At 50.9% G+C, this 23,207-nt stretch overlaps 1 protein-coding gene across 2 annotated transcripts in view; it reads right to left on the bottom strand.

Moving 5' to 3' along the window:
* Positions 1 to 1,413: 1,413 nt before the first annotated feature.
* Positions 1,414 to 23,207, bottom strand: part of LMNA (lamin A/C) — an 86,793-nt gene continuing 64,999 nt past the window's right edge. The window contains exons 1-12 of one of the 2 annotated variants that reach the window (XM_054010411.1): positions 17,878 to 18,285; positions 14,698 to 14,854; positions 13,666 to 13,791; positions 10,060 to 10,230; positions 9,341 to 9,466; positions 8,053 to 8,273; positions 7,132 to 7,345; positions 6,293 to 6,400; positions 5,389 to 5,508; positions 5,040 to 5,117; positions 3,889 to 4,140; positions 1,414 to 1,556 (exon numbers count right to left, since the gene is read on the bottom strand). In XM_054010411.1, the coding sequence (XP_053866386.1) occupies positions 1,530 to 1,556; positions 3,889 to 4,140; positions 5,040 to 5,117; positions 5,389 to 5,508; positions 6,293 to 6,400; positions 7,132 to 7,345; positions 8,053 to 8,273; positions 9,341 to 9,466; positions 10,060 to 10,230; positions 13,666 to 13,791; positions 14,698 to 14,854; positions 17,878 to 18,215 (1,938 nt within the window). In that variant the 5' untranslated portion in view covers positions 18,216 to 18,285 and the 3' untranslated portion in view covers positions 1,414 to 1,529. Of the gene's footprint in view, positions 1,557 to 3,888; positions 4,141 to 5,039; positions 5,118 to 5,388; positions 5,509 to 6,292; positions 6,401 to 7,131; positions 7,346 to 8,052; positions 8,274 to 9,340; positions 9,467 to 10,059; positions 10,231 to 13,665; positions 13,792 to 14,697; positions 14,855 to 17,877; positions 18,286 to 23,207 lie in introns of those variants that run through there. The other variant, XM_054010409.1, reaches the window with a different exon arrangement.

The following is a 23,207-nucleotide window of genomic DNA, read 5'->3' as shown; positions in this document are numbered from 1 at the left end:
GTCATTGACTAACAACAGTACAGTACGAGAACTAAACCCAGCAGTATCTCCCCTGGCTATAGCAGTGCGGCAGCTGGTGGGGGAATGGCAGTTAAGCAGAGGAAATGGGACAAAAGGAGAGAGCTTAAGATTGTCGGAGAAAAACAGAGTTCTCACTATTTGTTTAGGTACAGCAAGTCAGATGTTTATTAACTCTCACATGTGCAGAGGGAGAGAGGTAAACAGGTCTCTCTCCGGTAACTAATTACAGCAAGCATTTATACCTTTCATTACAAAAATAATGAGGGACAGCAGCATTTTTGTTTATACATAGGCCATCTTGATATCTCATTTCCTCAGTTGTTTTGACTCTTGCCAACATACAATTATTTTCTATTCCTTATCTACACAAGGTCTTCTACACTTTATCTATGCTGAGGTCATCATAACTTCTCACACAGTCCTTTCTCACCCGCCTCACACAATCCTCGCTTCTACAAATCTCGCGTTATCAGGGTTACAGTTAGCCTGACTCTTGCTAACAAACGTCATGCATTACAGTTCCCTTCTGTCAGTTCTTTTCTCTGCTTCCACAAGATAATGCCCCCATGCGATTAAACAGAATCTGAAGCTGACACAGAGCTGTCAATGAGAATCAGGCCCGCTGGGTGAAATGCACCAAGGTCCTTTTTTCGCAGGGCTCGTAAGTTACAGTTCCATCCACTTGAAGGCCACTTTCCACTGTGAGAGCGACGTAAAAGGGCCTTAGTGTGTATGAGAAACAGGCCTGATGATTTGATCCTCCTCCTAAAGGATTCTGGGCCTGAACCAAAGCTCACTGATGTCAGCATGAGGCCCACTGACTTCAAGTGAGCTCTGCCATAGGGTCTAAGTGCAGTGGTATTGCATGGTTCTGAGAGCAACACGGCCCCTGGGGAACGACAGTCAGCGTTTCAGCTCGGATGGCTTTACTGCTGCTAGTCCTATATAAAAAGCTTTGGCCAAAAAAAGAAAAAAAAAATCTAGAGAGCAACTAATCTCTCTCTCTCTCTTTTTTTGGTAACCACAATTCTTCGATCTCTTTGGTTTTAGTTTTTAAAAAAACTTAAGCTGAAAAAATATTATTTTATAGAAATAGATTTTTTCTTAAAAAAAATCAAAGCGTCTTTTAGCATTTTATAGGTAAAATTTCTGCTGTAGAAACAAACAAACAAAAAAACCCCCTTTGTTTTAAAAAGGGGGGAAATGGTTCTCTGGCTTTGTGGAAAAAAATAGCATGATATGGCAAAAAGAAGAACAGGAGTACTTGTGGCACCTTAGAGACTAACAAATTTATTAGAGCATAAGCTTTCGTGGACTACAGCCCACTTCTATGCATCCGAAGAAGTGGGCTGTAGTCCACGAAAGCTTATGCTCTAATAAATTTGTTAGTCTCTAAGGTGCCACAAGTACTCCTGTTCTTCTTTTTGCGGATACAGACTAACACGGCTGTTACTCTGAAACTTGTCATGATATGGCAGGGTGTAAGCAGGGAGTGCGCCCTCTGCTGGTTACATGATGCTGCAGTTTTGCGGAGCCTGGAGGGAGAAAATAGAAAGTAAATAAATAAATAAGTTCTGTTTGCTTCAGTTAAAGGGGAACAGCAGTAGCCCTCAAGAAAATCTGTTGCTAAGTACTAATTATTTAGTAGTGTAAGTATTATAAAATACTCAGCTCATATTTTAGATTGTGACCCCTTGGGGCAGGGGCCATCTTTTTGTTTAGAATTTGTACAGCACCTAGCACCATGGGGTCCTGGTCCATGAGTGAGTGATTCTAGGTGCTACAGTAACACAAGTAATTAATAATAATAATTAGTGCTTTTCATCCATATATTGCAATCTCTCTATGATAAGTATATAATATAACTCCCCCCATTTTATAGATGGAGTATCTATGACACTAAATAGTTTGAGGATTAGTGGTATTATGTTAGAATAATAATAATAATATTGATTAGAATAATATTAATCTAATAAACTAATGCTATATATTAAAATATTACTACTAATAAGAATGATCTAATAGAGTATTTACAATACTCAGACACTAAGTGTTAACAATTAGTTTTGGAGTATTAAAATACACCACTAGAGTATTAGTAGTAGTACCATTTATTAGCATTAGAATATTATAAATACTCCACCATAAGCGCATGAGTAGTAACATACCACTAAGATGACACTTCTGTAGCAGCTGTCATCCGAAGATGTTAACATACTTTACAAACGTTAATGAATTAAACTTCCCCAGTCTCCTGGGAGGCAGGGCAGTGCATTATCCTGGTTGTACACCTGGGAAACTGAGGCACAGAGAGGGTAAGTGACTTGCCAAGGTCATGCAGCGAGACATGGACAGAGTAGGGGTAGGACCCAGGAGTTCCCCGTTCCCTGCTTAAGCGACTGAATATCTGTTCTTAACACTAAGGATAGAAGCCTGGTGCCTGGATTCCATCTGAGATGGGGAGGGGACACAGATGCATTTCTATGTACATTTCAGAGGCGGGGAGGACCTAACCACTTGCCTAAGAGAAGCACCTCCCATTAGAGACGTTCAGCTGAAGGAAGCCTGGCCAGGGCCATGAGCACAGGCAGCCGTGAGGGGTGTGGGAAGATGTGGGCAGCTGAGTGTCAGAAGGGAAGCAGCAGCTGCAGCCAGGAGATGGAGAGAAGGGGAGAGAGCCAGGAAAGGAACCGAAGCGGGAGAGGGAAGAGGGTTTAAAAGATCGCCTCTGTTAGAACTACGACGGAGGGGGAGGGTTAAGGGTTCCTCCCAGGAGCCCGGAAGTGGGTTTCTCACTCAGATGAGCTGAGCCAGTTCAGTCCTCGGTGCAGGTTTTGCCCCCCCCGGCTTCAGAGTCCCCCCCAGCTAATGTTAGAATAGGAACCACAACTCCTGGCTACTGGCTTTGCTGTGGCGATGCGGCCAGTGGGATCCTCAGCGGCTGGCTCATGGGGTTGGGAGGCTTTTAACTTGCCAGTTTGGCTAGCAGCCAGCCCTGGAGATCTGAGCCGCTGGCCACCTGACTGGCCAGTAAAACAGCCCAGGGGACACATGGATAAGCCAGAATCAAGAGGGTGGGGAACTAGGGGCTTAAACCTACAAATAGGGACCTTATCTTGAACATTCTGGGTATGATTAACATCGTCATCCATGTACAAGATACAAACCATCATGCTTCAAGGCGTGAGCCAGTCACTAGCTGGAGGGCTGTGGGGCTCTCTCTGATGAGTGGGGGTGCGGGACCCTTCCACATTCCCCAGCACTGCGGGCACACAGCCAGCAAACCCTGCAGTCCTCACTCCGGAAAGACTCCTGTTGGCTTGTGTGGGAGTTTGGCCCAAGTGAGGACCAGGGGACTGGGTGCAGCAGGGCATCAGAATTGGCCCACAGGGCCTCTGAAGCTGGTTCACAGCAGCAGAGATGGGATCTGACTCAGAACAGGCACACCCCGGCCTGGGGAGCCACCGGGGGCACACAAGTGGCCTGAAAGAAGGAGCATGTGCACAGTTGGCTTAGCCACGGGGGAGCTAAATCTGGGTCAGTAAATCCATTTAGACCATTTCCCAGTGACAGATCTGCAGAGAGGAGCCTTCACCAGATCCCCATCCACAAACTACTCGTGTTTGGGGACCTAATTTGTATTTAGAGCACATCGATCCTGGCACAGAACTGGCCCTGGCCAGCGGGCAGGGGGAAGAACCAAATATGATGGGGTTCCACCAGCTGGAATTCCCATTGCGACATTCAGATGAGCAAAATCCATTAGCCTGGAGCTCAGGCTGCGCATGGACACTCGGCTACCTGGAGTCCCCTTCTTGCTGGATTCCTTTGCCCCAGAGACAGGGGCCTTTTTTCTTGTGCACTGACCTTTCGTGGGTCAGAATTACCCAGGACGCAGGACCTGGTGATCGGGTTTTCTCCAAGGCCACCGCTGCTGTCTCCACCAGTGCCCCCAAGGGTGATGGTGACATTGGAGGTGGACGCTTCTGGGGACATGGAGCTGGCCGCAGCATTCTGGCCCCTGCTGGCTTTCGGAAGTGGCTTGCCGCAGGTGCGGCACACCACGGTGCGGGAACGCAGGTTGTACTCCTCAGGATCACCTGTGCCGCTGCAGTGGGCCTAGAGGGGTGGAAAGAGAAACAAGGGGGCTTCAGTACTTGATGGAACTTCCTCCAGGGCCAGAGGCCCCCAAGATCAGAGTGAGGAGTGGAACAGATCCCCTAGGTGGAGTTACTGAACCCCAGATCTCCTGTCTGATACGCGCTGGAGCGGCCTCTGTCTCTTGCCCATTTAGACAAGGGACGTTGTATGGGGGAGAAGAACTGAACACGCTTCTAACTGGGCACCAGCCCATCCTCTGTTTAATGAAGCCATCTGTCTGTCACCGGCCCCAGATTAGGAAGGACACCTTCAGCTCTGCAGGGAGGAGAGCACGAGTGCAAGAACGCACTGGGGGGGCTAAAACCACAGCAGCGTTTCAGCCATCAGCTGCGGCCTTGCAAAGCGGATGGCTTTGGAGAAGCCATCTCTGCAGCTTGGTTTCCACCAAAGCCCGCATCGTCCTCCAGATGAAACCCTGAATGCTCCAGGCTACGGGCTGGCTCCAGCTTGGAAGGTTATTCTCCCACTCCCCCATGGGGATGATCAGAGCCCTTTTGTTCAAGATGCTCCAAACGAACTCACATCCCCCATCGTCAGCTTGGTCCCATGGTGCAGGTGCTGAGGGTGTGTCCACGTGCAGAGAGAATCTCATGCCGTCTATGGAGAACAGTTTGCTTCCCTGACATTGTGGTTGGTTGTTTTCTAGCCAGATAACTGACAGGGTCCCTATACACCCATCGCCTCAGATCCCTGCGCCCCCGGGTCTGATCCTGGGAGGTGCAGGATCAGTGAGTGCATCAATCAGCAGGAGGGGGACTTGCCTGAGGTCACCCAGCAGGCCAGCGGCAGAACCAGATCTCTCAAGCCTCCTACTCCCTATATTCCACTGCCTGTCCCTGACAGGCCATGACACTTACACGGGGGTGGACGCTGCCTCCATCCTCCTCGTCATCATTGATGATCACCGTGCGCACCAGCTTCCTCATGGCCACCTCCTGGAAGGGAGGGAGGGAAAAGTCAAGTTGCAGCTACAGCTGCCAAGATCCCCCTTCGCTCTACGACTCAGGTGAAAGATCACCCTAGTGACTCCCAGCCCGCAGACGGTGACAACACACGAGGGAGAATCAGACCCGACTCCACTGGCCAATGCGTCACTTTCACCCTCCACCTCTTACCCCTCCCTCTCTTGCAGCCGGCCAGAGCATGTTGCCGCGAGACCTCGATCCCCCAGCTGCCACTGCCCTACCCCCAGCGCAAGCGTCTCACCTCTCCGCTGGAGTTGACCAGGGCGGTACGCAGGCTGTCTCCAGAGCCCCAGGAGCTTTGGGCCTTCCACACCATGTCAGTGGGAGGCCTATGGGTGGCGCCCGCTCCGGAGGCCCAGATCTAAAAAGGAACACACAGAGATCGGTAGCACCTCGCGCCAGCGGCATCAACCTCACCTAACTCCCCATGTGGGTCTTTGCCCCTGTCCAGCGGCTGCTCCACATGAGAAGATAAGAGTCTACTACAGCTGTTAACTAAAGGAACTGCTAAGATAACTCAAATGGGAGTTTGCTTTGGATGCTGTAGGTTCCAGGTTCAAACCCCCATGTCAGACTGCTGAATGGGGGGGGGTCACTACTCTCTAAACGGCAAGGAACGGAGGCAAGTGAGATGGGCTGAGAAAACCACAGGCAGGATCTGGATCCACATGGGGGAATTTGGTGCTGCATCAGGCTTCTGCTCATGCCAGGGCTGTGGTCTGGAGCTTAAGATGTCAAAATCCAGGACCACTTCAGTCCCAAATGGCAGGAATCCCACAAGAGCTGCTGCCGGGGTGCGATTTCTGCCATCCCAGGCTGATATCTGGCAGCGTCGGCAGTTCCTGCATGCAAAGGGGAGATCAGCCCCCCCACATTGGAGCGTTGTATCCCAGCTAGAATCCAAGCTGCAATCTCCCATCCGTCCCCAAGGGGGAGCCCTATGGCCATTCTACCAAGGGGCCCGGAGGTGAGATGCTTGTGCACTCAGAGGGGCTGGGTTTGCTCTGCTCCTCAGGAGGGTGGGACCCGCTGCTCCATCTCCCAGGGGCGACTCCAGAGTGACAAATGCCAACGGAGAACGGCGCATCAGCTCCCCAGGGCGCTAACCCTTCATTAGCCCCACGTGAGAGCAGTTTGTTACTCACCGTGACCACCTGGCTGGCCTTCAGGGTGAACTTGGGAGGGAAGCGGTAACTGATGAGGGCCGCGTCTCCATTCTGACGCTTGATCTGCCAGTTCCCCATCGCCTGGTCCTGTGTAACAGAAGGCAGAGGCCTTGAGAAACCGACCTTCAAGGTTGTTCCAGTTTTGCCTCCCCTTGGCTACAAATCTTGTGGTCAAGGGACTGAGCTGGGACTCTGCCACAGACCCTCTGACCTTCAGCAAGTCACCTCACCTCCCTTCGCCTCAGTTTCCCCATCTTCTGCTTGTATCCCTTTCCCCACCCTTTGTCTGTCTTGTTTATATACACAAAGATTTTCGGGGCAGGGACTGTCTCTCACCATGTGTATGTACAGCTCCCAGTACAGTGTGGCCCTGACTTCTGTTAGAGCCTCTAAGCACTTAGTTGACAGTGTGGCCTAGTGGACAGAGCACTGGACTCGTACTCAGGAGTCCTGGGTTTTATTCCTAGCTCTGACACTAGTCTCCTGGGTGACCTTGGGCAAGTCACTTCCCATTCCATGCCTCAGTATCCCCATCTGTAAAATGGGGATAATGATATTGAACTTCCTGGTAAAGCACTTGAGATCTGCTGATGAAAAGTGCCACATAAGAGCTAGAGACTGCTACTAAAGGAGTCAGAGCTGTGCTCCTACTTGATTCACTCGATGTTAAGACACCCTTGCAGCACCCTTTGTCTGCACAGATGGTTTAGGGCCGACCCGAGGGGAAGGACACTCAAGAACTACATGGTTTCCCTTCCAGCTACTGACCCATCGTGCCCCTGCTTAGGCATGACCAGCATCGCCACCAGGAAATCTACCTCGTTGGACTTGTTCCTGAGACGGACAAATTTCCCTTCCAGATCAACCTCTTCCACGGCCACGCGGCCGCTGGTCCTCGCGTGTTGGGAGAAGCTCGTCCGGCGCTCCCCGTCCTCCAGCTTCCTCTTCTTGGAGGAGCCCGGCGTGGTGGAGTGGCTGACGTGGATCCTGGAGCCCCCCTTCTGGGAGCTGGGGCTTGGAGACAGCCTCAGCCTTGGGAGAGAGGGAGAGGGAGTGAGTGGGGGCTGGGTGGGAATCAGGGCCTGGACCGCCTAGGGCGCTGGCCGATCCGGGCCTGGTTAGAAGCGACAGAGAGGACAAGATCTCATGGCTGCTTGGTGACCTGCGGACAGAGGCTGCCACCCCATGGGACGTCCCCTGAAGGACACGTCTCCATCACGACATCACACTTTTTTGTGACTGGCCCCTGTCTCTGTAACAGGCTGGGCCAACACCCCTCCCCTAGTAGGGAAGGTGGGATCCAGGTAAGTAGCTTGGGTCCGTATCCCACCCCCAATCGGCCCATCACTGCAGCACCAAACCCCTTCACATTAGGGTCAGGTGAATGCGACCAGGTCTGTCTTACCAGGCCACGCAAATCAGCATGTCCTCCATTCGCCCAGCTCCCATTGGCACATCCCTCACCCATCAGGCTCCCCACACCTCTCCTTGGCCACGCCCCCAGCAGGCTTCTCCCCCACCCTTCCTTGGCCACGCCCCCAGCAAGCTTCTCCCCCACCCTTCCTTGGCCACGCCCCCAGCAGGCTTCTCCCCCACCCTTCCTTGGCCACGCCCCCAGCAGGCTTCTCTCCCACCCTTCCTTGGCCACGCCTCTGGCAGGGTCCTCCCCCATCCCTGCTTAGCCACGCCCCCAGCAAGCTCCTCCCCCACCCCAGCAAGGAGCCTGTCTCTGCACCCACCTCTCCTCCTCTCCCTCCAGCAGCTTGCGGTAGGCGTGGATCTCCATGTCCAGGGCCAGCTTGATGTCCAGCAGCTCCTGGTACTCGTCCAGCTGCTGCTGCATCCTGGCCCGCATGTCCGCCATCTCCCGCTCCTTGTCGGACAGGATGCGTCGGCTGGTCTCCCGCTCCCGGGCCAGCGCGTCCTCCAGGTCCCGCAGCTGCGACTCCTTGGCAGCGAGCTGGGAGCAGAGAGGAGACACGGAGGAAGGGGGTGAGGAGAGCACACGCAGCAGAGGGAGCCCCTCGCTACCAGGGCTATTGGCCCCTTAGACACAGACATGTCACCTTCTCTTGGGGTGAACGTCCAGGGCCACTGAGCCATTACACAGCCTGGACTATTACTAGACACGGTCTATGGCGGCCTTTAGCTTCAACGGGCTTTGGATCAGGCCCACGAGCACCCATTGGTCCTAAGCCTGTTTAGGGTTTGGCTCACGGGTGCAGAATCAGGGCCAGGATCCGGCACGGCAAAGTCCTGCCGGCTTGTGGCCCTTGGAGAGACGTCAACCTGCAGCCCAAGTGGAAGTGCACAAGAGCCCCTCGGGAACCTGGAGCCGGTCTCGAGCTCTCGGGGTGGGATCGGCGCTGGACGGTCAGGGTCAGCTCCTCTGCTGGCAGAAACAGCTGTTGATAGAACTGCAGCCAGCAGAGAATTGGGCCCTTGAGCATCTCCTACCCCGGGATGCTACGGGACCCAGAACAAGAGCGCAGAGCCTGGCCCCTCCCTAGTCCTTATAATGCACGATGCGGAAGGTTTAAGACTAAGCTGGGTGGTGAAACCAGCAGTGGGGCAGGCAGCCCCCTGGCTTGCCCTAGGTGGGTGCAGCAGGTGAATGCACATTTCACGGCCACTGCTGTCATGCACCTGCTGGGTGACAAACGTCCCAGGGCACAGCTCTGTTGCAGCCAAGTGCTAGCCAGAGGATTGAGGGAGGCTGGGGGTGTTATGCCCATGTCCCCTCCAAACCTGCCCATCCCTCCCCATTCCTCCATGCCCCGCAATCATGGCAATGGGGGTGCGAATGCTGCCCCTAGCAGCCGGCCAGCTCCACTCAGCTCCCCTGCGGTGCCCAGCACCGTGGCTAGAGGGCAGCACCTAGCGCTGATTGAAGGGGCGTGTTCATGTCCTGAATGGAGCTCGCCCATGACAGGCGCTCAGCTGGGTTCTGGGGCAGCCACAAGGGGGCACTAGCGGGCGGAGGGGGCAGATGGCTGGACAATGCTCTCCCTGGCATCTCCTGCTCACCTGCTTCTGCAGCTGGCTGAGCTGGGCCGACAGGCTGTCGATGCGGATCCTCGACTGCTGCAGTTCTTCGTGGGCAGCGCCCACCATGCTGCTGTTCCTCTCCGCCGACTGCTTGGCGTTCTCCAGCTGCAAGCCACAGGCCAGGCAGGGTTAGCGCCGCAGAGGAGCAGCTCCCTACCGACGTCCCAGCGTGGTGGGAGTGAACGGCCCTGGGAGAGGCCGATCGGGGACCTGCGAGGGTGAGCTATCCATCAGCCCCTCGCAGGAGACAAAAACCCCGGCCTCTGGGCCAGCTTCCATCAGAGGCTGTGAACATGCCCGACAGGCGCTGATTTCGCTCCACATTCCCCACCGGGGAGGCTGGTACTAAGTGTTCTCTCCATTTCACAGGTGGGGAAAGCAGGGCCCAAAGAGCCCCCAACATTTTCACAAGTGGATCCCGAAAATCATCTTGCCAGCTCAGCCTGATTCCTCATTGAGGAGAGGCTCCCGTGAGCCTCTCAAAGCCAGGCTCCCGTGTGCTGCCAGCCGAGTTCCCAGAGATCAGAGGCTGCTGCTGCTGAAGATTTGGGGTTAAGTGACTTGCTTAAGGTCACATAGGATGTTGGTAGCAGAGGCAGGAATAGAACCCAGGAGTCCTAGTTCCAAGCCCTGTGCTTGAACCACTGGCCCACCATACTGGCATCTCTTTTTCCTGCCTCGTCTGTGCAGTGTGTTACCTTGGATCGGTAAGTCTTCTCCAGCTCCTCCTTGTACCATTTGACCTCCTCTTCGTGCTGGGCCCGCAGGCCCCGGAGGGCGTCGGCCAGTTTGCTCTCAAACTCCTGCTGCCGGCTGCTGTCTATCTCCTCCAAGCGGGTCTCGTGGCGACGCTCAGTCTTGTTACGTTCCTGGGAGGGGTCACAACAATAAGTGGAGGAGAATGTGAGCCTGGGTCTCAGAGATGGAGCTCACTGGCACAAGGCAGCGATCAGCCGTCAGCCTAGCTGGTGGGGCCCACACTGGCATCAGCTGGGACTCACCTGCCCCTGAGGTGGGAACTGTGCCAAGCCAGGCTCAAGTGGGAATTTCTCCATGTGTAATGTACATGCCCCAGACGGGGAAGCTAGAACAGAATGGGCCAAGGGGCCAGGGCCCATCCACTTTTAGCCATGCCCAGGCCCCCTGCCCCTCCTCTTCCCCCCAAGGCCTGGCCCCCCCTGGCCAGGCCGGAAGCTGGAGCCTGACTCAGGTTAGAGTGGCCCAGGCAGCCCAGACAGCTGTGGGGAGAAGTAGACCCTCCACCTGCCTGGGGTGGGGGGGCTCGAGAGCAGCCTCCAGCCCAAGTGCCCCCCCCCCGGGTTCCCCACCCAGGGCAGATGGAGGGTCCATGACTCCCCACACCTGCCCAGGTGGCACTTATCATGGCCCACCTGCAGCACTCGGGCCCCCAAGGCCCCGTCCCCAGGCCAGGCCAGAAGCCAGAGTTGGGTCAGGGTAAGAGCCACGTGGGCAGCTGCGCACCCGCCACCTGCCCTGGGCGAGGGGGGGCAGGACATGGGCTGGGGGCTGCACTCGGCCCCCGCACCCCAGGCAGGTGGAGGGGCCTGGTTCTCCAGCAAGGCTGCAGCTTGATTGGGGGGCAGGGCCTTGGAAGAGGAGCAGCGGGGCCATGGAGGGGGCAGGGCCTCGTGGGCCCCCCACTTCCAAGAAGAATCTGTCGCCCCTGACCCCAGAACCTGGTGCCTGATTCTCAGTGACTCCAAGGCCCCTTTATACCACTCTAGTGGCGGCTAATTTACTCTCACTTGACGGCTCCTTTAAACTGTCAGAGTGGAGTGAAGGAGCAGCTGCACACAGGACCCTGGCCCTTAATGCTGAGCTAGGGGGTTAGGGATGCAGAAGAGTCCCATACACTCTACAAACTGGCTTGGAAGGATTCGATTTTTTATCAGTAAATGTCAATTTCACCCCAAACATAAACCAATAAAAAATGTTTCCATTGGTAATGACAGAAATCTACAGCTAGGCAAGGTAAGAAAAATGCTGCTGGTGAACTTATTAGAGTTTGACTGAAGAACATTTCCTTTGTGTATTTTGACATGTGATGTTGACAATTTGTGTTTTAATGGTTGGAAAGTTTTAACTTTTCAAATCTCAACTTCTATTGTCGTGAAATAATTGTCTAGCTCCCCACCAATTTCCTATAACTGTGAAAATGTAAAGAGATAAAAATTTAAAAACTGCTTCAAAATAAGCATTGCTATTAGGGCTGTCGATTAATCGCAGTTAACTCACGCGATTAACTCAAAAGAATTAATCGCGATTAATCACAGTTTTAATCGCACTGTTAAACAATAGAATATCAACTGAAATGTATTAAATATTTTGGATGTTTTTCTACATTTTCATATATATTGTATTCTGTGTTGTAATTGAAATCAAAGTGTATATTATTTTTGATTACAAATATTTGCACTGTTTAAAGATAAACAAAAGAAATAGTATTTTTCAATTCACCTCATACAAGTACTGTAGTGCAATCTCTTTGTCCTGAAAGTGCAATTTACAAATGTCGAATTTTTTTTGTTACATAACTGCACTCAAAAACAAAACAACGTAAAACTTCAGAGCCTGCAAGTCCACTCAGTCCCACTTCTTGTTCAGCCAATCGCTAAGACAAACAAGTTTGTTTACATTTACAGGAGATAATGCTGCCCTCTTCTTATTTACATCTCCAGAAAGTGAGCCCAGGCATTTGAATGGCACTTTTGTAGCCGGCATTGCAAGGTATTTACGTGCCAGATCTGCTAAACATTTGTATGCCCCTTCATGCTTCAGCCACCATTCCAGAGGATATGCTTCCATGCTGATGACGCTCATTAAAAAAATAATGTGTTAATTAAATTTGTGACTAAACTCCCTGGGGAGAATTGTATGTCCCCTGCTCTGTTTTACCCACCTTCTGCCATATATTTCATGTTATAGCAGTCTCGGATGATGACCCAGCACATGCTCATTTTAAGAACACTTTCACAGCAGATATGACAAAACGCAAAGAAGGTACCAATGTGAGATTTCTAAAGATAGCTACAGCACATGACCCAAGCTTTAAGAATCTCAAGTGCCTTCCAAAATCTGAGAGGGACGAGGTGTGGAGCATGCTTTCAGAAGTCTTAAAAGAGCAACACTCCTATGCGGAAACTACAGAACCCAAACCACCAAAAAAGAAAATCAACCTTGTGCTGGTGGCATCTGACTCAGATAATGAAAATGAACATGCGCAGTCCGCACTGCTTTGGATCGTTATCAAGCAGAACTCGTCATCAGCAAGGACGCATGTCCCTTGGAATGGTGGATGAAGCATGAAGGGACATATGAATCTTTAGCGCATCTGGCATGTAAATATCTTGCGATGCTGGTTACAACAGTGCCTTGAGAATGCCTGTTCTCACTTTCAAGTGACATTGTAAACAAGAAGCAGGCAGCATTATCTCCTGCAAATGTAACCAAACTTGTTTGTCTGAGCGACTGGCTGAACAAGAAGTAGGACTGAGTGGACTTGCAGGCTCTAAAATTTTACATTGTTTTATTTTTGAATGCAGGTTTTTTAATATATAATTCTACATTTGTAAGTTCAACTTTCACGATAGAGAGATTGCACTACAGTACTTGTATTAGGTGAATTGAAAAATACTATTTCTTTTGTTTTTTTACAGTGCAAATATTTGTAATCAAAAATAAATATAAAGTGAGCACTGTACCCTTTGTATTCTGTTATAATTGAAATCAATATATTTGAAAATGTAGAAAACATCCAAAAATAGTTAAATAAATGGTATTCCTAGTATTAACCGTGCGACTAATCATGATTAATTTTTGTAATCACTTGACAGCCCTAATTGATATTATCCATCTAAATTACAAAATAAAAATAAAATTGAGCCAAGCCTGTCCACAAGACGTAAGAATCCCAATTCACAGGTAGGGAAACTGAGTCCCAAGAGGAAGTGACTTAACTAGTGTGTCACAAGACGTTAGTGGCAGAGCCGGGAATAGAACCCAGGAGTCCTAGCTCCTGATCCCATATGCTAACTAGTAAATCCTATTGCCGCTGGATTCTTTACCCTCTGCCCCCCAATCCTCACCAACAAGTGACTGGCAACCATCGCCCCAAAAGTTGACACTGCCAACACACCTCGCCTTAAGTCCTCTGTTCCTGGGGGTGTTGGTGTGACCCGTCCTCAGGGGGGAGCGATAAATCATGGGCCTGTACAGTGTATAAGTCTGCACCGAGGGGCTGTATTGGGGAAGGCCTTGCTCAGGGGCAGCCCGACCCCGCTCACCTCGCTGTAAATGTTCTTCTGGAAGTCGAGTTCTTCCTTCAGCGTCTGCAGACGGTTCTCGGCGTCCACCCGACGCAGCATCTCGTCCTGCAGCTGTTTCTTCACCTCGCCCAGGGCGGCTTCCAGCTGGGGAGGGGAGAGGGGAAAGTGAGCGCAGCCAGACGGAGATTCGCAGCCCCAGCAGGCGGGTCTCAAGCGCGGTCCCTCGCCAGGGGGCCGCTGAGCCTGGAGACTGCAGGCCAGCAAATCTGGAGACTTCCCGCAAATTGTGATTGCTCAATTTGCATATTCTACATATTCACCGCCTCATTTGAATAAACCACATCAGAGCTAAACCCATCAATTCTCCCCTCCCCCAATACCGAAATCATGCCTGTCAAATCCATTCCTCCCCTCCCCTCTGCCCCGCACCTCCCGCAGGTCAGGGGCTCTCCCTGTCACAAGACTGTGACAGCTGCTCAGGGGCCCAGGAAAGGACCCTCCAAATCGGGGATCTCCAGGCCAATTTGGGCGAATTGACACAGCTGGGCCGGGCATTTCCTACTTTGCCCAGGGCAGCAGAAGGGACCATGGCCGGCAATCGGCACAACTAGTCCATGGGCTGGATTTGTCCCCCGCTGCAACAGGAGCCAGACAAGGCTCCAGCCTTGCCGCTCCCATCAGCATTTGACAGGCATGATCAGCGAAGCGATCCCAGAGCTTCCAAGTCAGTGGTAGGAGCATGATTAGAACTGGAGCCTTCCCGACTCCCCCAGACACCAACCAAAACCTGGGACTGCGTTTCTCCCAGGGGATACTTAGAGAGAGTAGCTCACAGCTGCCTGTCCCCCATCCCACCTGGTGCTGGCTCCCTAACTCATTGGAGCCATTAACTCCCCGGAGCTGCAGGGTCCCATCCGCTTTGGACCACAAGGGGTTTCTCAGAAAGCTTGGCAGGATGCGTACGGGGAATGCCATGATCTCTGGCGCTGCAGAGGGGACCACAGGGGGCCCTGGGACAGCAGGGGACAGGAGTCAGGACCTGCCGCTCACCTTGTCCACTTGCACCCTCAGCTCCTGGACTTGACACTCCAGGTTCCTCTTCTCCCCCAGGGCGGTGGTGAGCGCGGCCTCTTTGGAGTTGAGTTGGGTCTTCCTGGAGTCGAGGCGAGCCTGAGCGGCCTGCAGGTCCCTTTCCTTCTTGGCATTCCTGGAACACAGCCAACAAACAGCTCTGTGGACATGTCGGGGAATCACCTGCCCCATGCAAATGAGGACCCAATGCTGGAGAGGGGCCCAGAGCACTACCCCCAGGTCCAAATACCCCTCCAGTCCCAGGGGAGAGCTCAGAACCTGATCCCAAGGGTCCTGGGGAATTTCACAACGGTGGAAGATGCTAGATTGACAACGCTGGTGCTCGGAGACCCATGTAGCCACAGTCCAGGTCCAGATTGCCCAATTCCTGCTCTGTTTCTCCTGGATCATGCAGCTACCATGCCCCCGACTTGGGATCTGCACAGACAGGACAGGGTTTGCACCAGTGCACTTAGTGATGCTTCAAAACCAGGGGAAACGACACGGGAGGCAGCCCCATTTCACACTGATGCAGCACATCCACCCCGCACCACTTGGCATAGTTACCCTGCTACAAATATCCCCTCTATAGACATGGCCGGAGTCTCTTTGATGTCCCAGTGCTCCCAGCGTCCCATTACACACACGGCTGCGCGATCAGTAACAAAAATAGCTTGTAGCATCCTATGTTACAGGCAATTTTACTGGTCCAGCCCTGCTGGTGTTTTTTGGCTGGTGATTCAGAGCGGCGTGTGGGTGTTTAAAAATTAAACACGGGCTGACGTATGAATTGGCAAGTGGCTTCCCGGGGAATCAAAGTAATGGTCCCTTTTACAGCACATCTGACGGAACATACACACGTGTGCACACGCACCCACCCTGCTGACAGCCTCCATCTCAGAATGCTTGAGCTGCGCAAAGCAAGTACAGAATCGTTAGTATTTATTATCTGTATTTGTGACCGGACCCCCGGGGTACAACCTTAAACTGTGGGACCACTGTGCCCCTTTAACTCTCCAGTCTGGGTTGTCTCACGATGCTTTGTGAGACAAGCAGCAAACCCCTCCAGGTGCTGTGATTAACTCAGTCAACAATGTGCAGGGACACACTCAGCTAAGTTGCACGAATACTCGCTAAGCCACTCATGAACTGCACAGAGGGAGACCCCAGCAATTCCTCCCAGCCTTGCACTCCCAGAAATGTACCATCTTCCACTGCCTGTGACTATCTCTTGAACAATGCAAGCTCATTAATTACTTCACCACGTTGTCAAAGGCTAGTGGACATGCCCCAGATTTTGTAATCTGAGCAAGATTCCCCAGGCATTTCAGGTAAAGATAAACATGTATTAACTACAGAAAGATAGATTTTAAGTGATTATAAGTGGTAGGCATAAAGGTCAGAGATGGTTACTTAAGAAATAAAAGTAAACATGCATTCAAAAAACCCTAAATTTTATCACACTCAGTAATATTTTAATCAAACAGCTTTTCTCACCCCACTGGATGTTGCAGGTAGGTTACAGTTCTTAATACACAGACTGAATTCCCTTCTCAGCCTGGGACCAATCTCCCCAGTTCAAAGTATTTGTCTTCTCTGTGTAGTAAGGTGGAGTGGCCTCCCACTGAGCCAGAGGGGGAGGAGCCAGTCTCTGATCCCTTGTGGGTGGAGCCAGGCCAGGCTCACCCCTCCCACCGGAAGCGAAGAGGTGGGACCGGAAGTATAAAAGGCAGAGCCGCTAACTCAGTTGAGGCTGAGCCAGGGAAGGGAGTGGATGTCTCCAGGCTGCTGCAGATTCCCGGAACTGAACCGGCACTGCCCCACACCCGGCCTCAGAGGAGACTAAGGCTATGTTTACACTGCACTTTTGTCCATAAAACTTTTGTTGGTCAGGGGTGTGAAAAAAAACCACCCTTGACCGACAAAAGTTTTACCAACAAAAAGTGCCGGTGGGGACACTCTCCCACTGACAAAGCTATCACCACTCACTGGGGGTGCTTTTATTTTGCCAGCAGGAGTGTTCGCTCCACTGTCACCACCTGCTCTCCAAGCACAAAGCAAGGTAGGAGCGGAGCTTTCAAGATAAATGGCCTGAGTCACTGATTGTCGCTTTTAATAACTAGGCTCAGAACAGGAGTGGTCATTTGGGAATCCCCTCGGGGACGGGAGCTTTTTCCAAGAGGGTCTGTTTGTATCAGAGAATGGCAGCAAAAACATCCATTTTTCGAGAATGCACCTCCCATTCCAGTAAGCAACAGATCCTACAGATTATAAACAGGGATCACTGCAATGCAGCCACCTCTGGAGTGGAGCAGGGCAGCTGTTTAACAGCCATGCCGCAGCAGGAGCTGGCTGCAGGCTGGGCATGATTGTAATGGATGGCTTAAGAAAAAGATTGAGGAGATTGTTTTAAAGTTTAAGGCTGCAAAACCTTTAGAAAACACGGCTCCTGATGTAGAAGCAAAATCTCTTCCTCCCCATATCCTTCAAAATCCTCCCCCATCCTGGCATGCCCATGGCCAGGGGAGAACAGACACAGACATTCAGCACAGGGAAAGCTGCATTCGAAATCCATCTCCAAATACCAACTAGTTCCTAGGATCTAAATGCAGAACTAGCAATTGTTCTAATGCAGAGATGACCACGGAGTTATCTAGAGACAGATCCGTCGTGGGGAGAAACACAGGAAGCTAAATATAAAATCCTGGGCAGCTTTTAAAGACATCTGTAAAATGTTCCTCCTGCTTTCTGGGCTGATGGATTATTTATGGCATGTTCTAGGCAGGTTAATTTCAGACTGTCCCTTTTGGGGGGCTTTTAGAAAACAAATCCCCTTACCACTAAACCTACTGCCTCAATAACATCCCAGCCAGGATAGAGATTTTTCCCTTTCTCCTACTCTGGATTGTTTTTCTTTCCCTTCACATCCCTCACCGTTTGCCAAACACATGACAACCCGCTATTCGCCTTGGCCCACGGCCTCGGGATATTTGTGGCTTCTTTCCCAAGGCTGCCAGCCCTGACTGCTCCCACTCCAGCTTCGAGGGGCGGCCTCAACCTTTGAGAGGGTGGGAGGAAATTCTCCCATGACCAGTTGCCCCATTGCCTAGCATGACTGTGATTTCGTGACCCCTGCTCATGCCCTGCCCCGGTGCTTACTGTGCCTTCAGGTCCTTGAATTCCTCCTGCACTTTGCTCAGCTCCAGCTGCAGTCGCGCCCTCTCCTTGGCCACGGAATCCAAGGTCTTGCGGGTATCCGCCAGCTCCGATTCGTAGGCCACTTTGATGCTCGACAATTCACGGCTTGACACCTCGTCAGGGATGGGGATGCGCAGCCGGTGACCGGCATTCTGCGACTCCAGCGAGCGCACCCAGCCAATGTAGACGGCCAGCCGGTCGTTGAGCTTCTGCAGGTTCTCCTTCTCCTGCAGGCGGGTCATGCGGGATTGGTAACCCGCTCTATACCATGCGTCCCTCTTCTGACCTGGGGTGTCCATAGCTGTTGACAGCCTGGGAGAGATGCAAGCAGGGGTCAGTGACTCAGATCCTCAGAGCTCCCTTCTTCACCTCTGCGTCTGCCTCGCTGGTACTGACAGCCTGAGTCACTCACCTGGATCTCCGCTCAAACAGGTGTGGAGAGTGGGAGGGGCTGTGCAAAAGAGGGCCAACCCCTCTGCTTTGATTAGTTAAAGGAGCAGAGGCTCCTGGAAGAACAGGCTCTGTTTAAACTAAGGGTTTGTCCTCATGGGAAGATTATAGCCGGATAAACTAAAGTGTGTATTTAAATACATAGGATGATGGTGGTATAATCCCCATGTGGATATTCTGGAATGAGAGCGCCTTTTTCAGTGTAATTTATGTTGCTTTGGAAGAGGTTTAAACTGAAGTGCAAAGTGCCACTCTTGTTCCAGAGCAATAAGAATAAATAACTACCCCTAGCACTTTTCTTTACAAAAGAGGTCAGTATAGTTATACCCATTTTACACAGGGGGCTACTCATGCAGAAGGAGGGAAGCAACTTGGCCAGGGCAGTGGCAAAGCCAGAAATAGGACCCAGGTCTCCAGAGTTCCAGGCCAATAATCTAGCCACTAGATCACACTGCCTTTGGAATAAGAGGGCCCATATTAGGAGTTAGGGCTTATCTACACAGGGCAATTGACCAGAATAGACCCCCCCCTTTGACACTTTTATTCCAGAATAAGGCCTTACCAAGAATGAGTCTATGGGATTCTCACCCTACTACCCAATGTTTGGTAGGGAAGTGTCTCTGCCTGTGGACATGTGCTTTGGAGAATCTACAAATGGCTCCAGTCAAGAGTCCTACTTGTAGTACGTAAGTAACATGGCTTCAAGAACAACTGAGTGCTGCCTATAAGCGAGCAAGGAATGCTGCAGAGAAAAGGAACCCCAGTAACAAGTAACTGAACAGGATTTGGTACCTGATGACCGTGTACTCATCTGAAATCCCGAGCATTGGAAGTCTGACCCGTAAGTCACGATCCAGACGCTACCAGACAGTCCAGTGTACCGCTTGAAGTGAGAGAATGGACTGAGAGACAGAAATCAACTGCTGCCAATGGGACAGTTAGTTAATTTTCCTGACATACCCACAGCGAAAACGCCTGGGACTCACTCCGCGACTAGAAATCAGGAACCCCAATCCACTGAAGGAAGTATTCTCGTTCCTCCAGAGGAAGAGTCCGATTCTGCCTCAGATGACAAGACAGAGCGTTTTTTATCCATCTCTGATGCTTTTTCACACCACTGTATTTGACAGGCTTCTTCTGCTACTGCTGCTGCTGAGAACGCAGTCAGAGCACCCAGTTCTGGATCTCAGCCCCGACAGCAAGGCTCAGAACGAGAGGGAGCAGAAGCTGGCGCTGCTCTACAAGTCACCCAACCGCCTGAGTTGTTGTGACGGCTACAGCGGACGCAGAAGAAAGATCTCCAGAGTAAGCAAGGCCTAAGAGACTGATAAGACCTGTGTCCTGACTCCCCTGGTGTGCCTGGTGACTTTCCGTTGAGTGTGGTGCAAAGGTTCAGATCACCTCTGACTGATTTCGCTCAGGTAGTGCCTCACGTGTCCTCTGCAGAGGTTCAAAATATAGCAAGTGTCAGATAAATGTTAGGATAGTACAGTTAAATAGGAATTTTGTGTAGGCAGATAGCACTGGTTCGCTAAGTGACTATAGACCAGGGGTCGGCAACCTTTCAGAAGTCCTGTGCCGAGTCTTCGTTTATTCACTCTAATTTAAGGTTTCACGTGCCAGTCATACATTTTAACATTTTTAGAAGGTCTCTTTCTATAAGTCTAATGTATAACTAAACTATTGTTGTATGTAAAGTAAATAAGGTTTTTAAAATGTTTAAGAAGCTTCATTTAAAATTAAATTAAAATGCAGAGCCCCCCGGACCGGTGGCCAGGACCCGGGCAGTGTGAGTGCCACTGAAAATCAGCTTGCGTGCCGCCTTTGGCACGCGTGCCCTGGGTTGCCTACCCCTGCTATAGACTTTGCAGTTCTGGACATTGGATACTTTTGATTTTTCAACGGTTAAAACCTTGGCCTTGATGGGTGCATCAGGATTCCAGGAGGGGGAGGATGTAGCCTCCCCACACACCTTAGCAAGGGGGCTGTACCCCAAGAGAAGAGACATCTTTGGGGCCCCAGTGGGGTCCACAACCAAGTGGTTGTAGCTCCAGTAATGTCAACAGTGTTTCACTGAAATTCAGTGACACAACGTCGATTTACAACAGCTGAGTGTCTGGCTCGGGCTGTGCATTTTATGGGTGCACGTGGTAGAAATCTATTACAATCAACAAACAGCACATATCTAAAACTCATCCCTTAACATTGAACTCTGGAGCCTAGGTTGGGATTACAAGTGTTTCTAGATAACTTTTTGCATGTTGGCAGAATTATTTTGATTAAACATCTTCTCAAGAGAAACAAAGGAATACAAGTCTTATCAATGCTCATTTTGAAACTGATAAGTACTTTCATTTTATTTAATAACTAGGTGTGACACCTCCAATGATTCTAAACAGCTGATCGCTTTGTCTCTTGTTCTACAGCTGAACCCTGCTCCCAGTCAAGTCAACGGGAACAAAGGTCATTCACTTTAAAGAGACAAAAGTGAGGAAATATCCTTTATTGGACCCACTTCTGTTGGTGAAAGAGACACATTTTTAAAATTAAGCCTTTGCTTAAATTCTTTGTGGGCCTGGGGCCTGATCCATCTGTCCAAGATACCACAGCACAGCTGGCACCAAATATTTTCTCTTGCTGCCTTCTACTGTCCTTCACTCCCCTCTCCATTTTGAGTTCAGTTACTATTAAATTAACACTTCCCTGTAGATTGGAGGTGGCTAAGGATTACAGGCCTGTTGGAATATTCTGAGGACGAGAGGCTAGAGACATGGCAGATCAAGTAGGGAGGGGATTTCAAGTGTTTGAGGAAGCATGAAAGAAGGTGTGAGGATGGCACTGGGAGGCAGGCACAAATGGTGGGGCTGATTGTAGGGCTTGGACAAAACAGAGGGGTTACAGAAGGATCCCAGGGAGAGAGAGGAGCAGGTTGTACAGGGCCTTTAATGAGCCTGAAATTTGGTGTGGGAAGTAGGGATGGTTGAAAATTTCCTGTCAAATTGTTTTCAGTGCAAACTTGTATTTCCAACAAAAACAAAATTTTCACAGAGAGTGTCTACTTCCCTCAAAGATTTTTGATTTTTCATTGGCAACCCAAAAAAATAAAAAATCCCTAAGTTGTCAACCTACAATTTCTGGGTTTTCAGCAGGCTTGGGCTGAACATTTGTAGTTTTCAACATTTTATGGATGAAGAAAAATGCAATGAAGGGGGTGCCTCCTGGTGGGTTCAGATGGGGTCGGTTTACCTCTCCTCATAGAAGCACAGAAAATAATAGGGACCAGAACCTCATTCTATTATTTGCTTCCTTTTTATGGTTTTTGCAGTAAGATGAATTATTGAGATGGAGGAGTTCAGTTTCTATTGGAGGATTTCTGCTGTGTTTCTAGTTATTATTAGTAGTAATATTAGTATTATTGTCCTGGACAAGGACCCCATGGTTATCAGGCTGACCAATAAGGTCTTATCGGTTCCTTGTATTTCCCCGTCTGTCTCCATCTTTTGTCTCTTGTTTTATCCATAAATTGTACACTCTTTTTGTTCGAGTCTACCCAAATGAAATATTAGGTCCACCGGAGTGTTGCCACTAAAGGGTCGTTACTTTTACCTGGCTTGGTGGTGAGCCTTCTCTTCAAATATCAGCTACAGGTGTGGATCCCCGTCTTCGAGGAACAGCTGCCTGGCAGCATGGAGTTTGGCAAAGGTTTCGGATTATCAAGTGAACCTCGATTCTGCAGCATTCGACCTGATCTAAATAACCAGGTCAAGGAGTGAAATGAATCACCCTCTAGAATTCCCCTTGGCTCCCATTTTTATCCAGTAGAGGAGAAGCGCCATATCGCACCACACGTAGCTGATCTTGGGAACTCGTTGCCATAAGGTATTATTGAATCCGAGATCTCAACAGGATTCAAGGCAAGAGGAGGCATTTATAGGTGTAGTAACTATAATTCACAGTTACATGACCTACGATAAACATTTATAAGGGACATAAAACCTCCCACTGATGGGCATAGCCAAGCACCAGCTGATGGGAATCAGGAATTAACTGTCCCGTGGACAGGTTACCCCAGAGGTGCAGGGGTTCTCGCAACCTCTCAAACAATGTGCCATCTTCTCAGATGACCAGAGGTCAAGGAACCTGTCCACATGACCAAGAAAAAGAGAGAGAATTGAGCGCGGTGCAAAGATTCAGATCCGCTCTAGCTGATTTCGCTCAGGTAGTGCCTCATGTGTCCTCTGCAGAGGTTCAAAATATAGCAAGTATCAGATAAATGTTAGGATATTCCGGTTAAATAGGAATTCTGTCTCGCCAGATAGCACTGCTTAGCTAAGTGACTGTGACATCGCGGTTGTGGACATTGGACAGTTTTGACTTTTGAACCGTTAAAGCCATAGGCGCTGACTCCATAGGTGTTATTATTAGCAGGTGGATAGCACCCACCGGCAGCCAGCTCTCCCCCTCCCACAGCGCCTCCCACCGATTAACTCCTCCCCCTCCCTCTCAGCACCTCCTGTCCTCCGCGATCAGCTGTTCCACAGCATGCTGAAGGCGCTGGGGGGGAGAGGGAGGAGTGGGGATGGGGCACGCTCAGGGGAGGGGGTAGAACTGGGTGGGAAGAGGTGGGGTGGGGGCAGAGCAGGGGTGGGAAGGTGGGGCCTTGGGGGAGGGGTGGTGTGGCGGTGGGGACTGGGGCTGAGCAGAGGTTGAGCGCCCCGGGGGGAAATGAGGAAGCTGGTGCCTGTGATGAAAGCCTAGGCCTTCACGGGGGTGTCCGGATTCCAGGAGTGGGAGCATGTTGCTCCCCACCCACCTTAGCAAGGGGGCTGTGCCCCAAGAGA

Source organism: Malaclemys terrapin, chromosome 21 (assembly GCF_027887155.1).
Source record: "Malaclemys terrapin pileata isolate rMalTer1 chromosome 21, rMalTer1.hap1, whole genome shotgun sequence".
NCBI classification, from domain to species: domain Eukaryota; kingdom Metazoa; phylum Chordata; order Testudines; family Emydidae; genus Malaclemys; species Malaclemys terrapin.
Note: the sequence above shows the minus strand (reverse complement) of the source record. Positions and strands in the feature narration are given on the sequence as shown.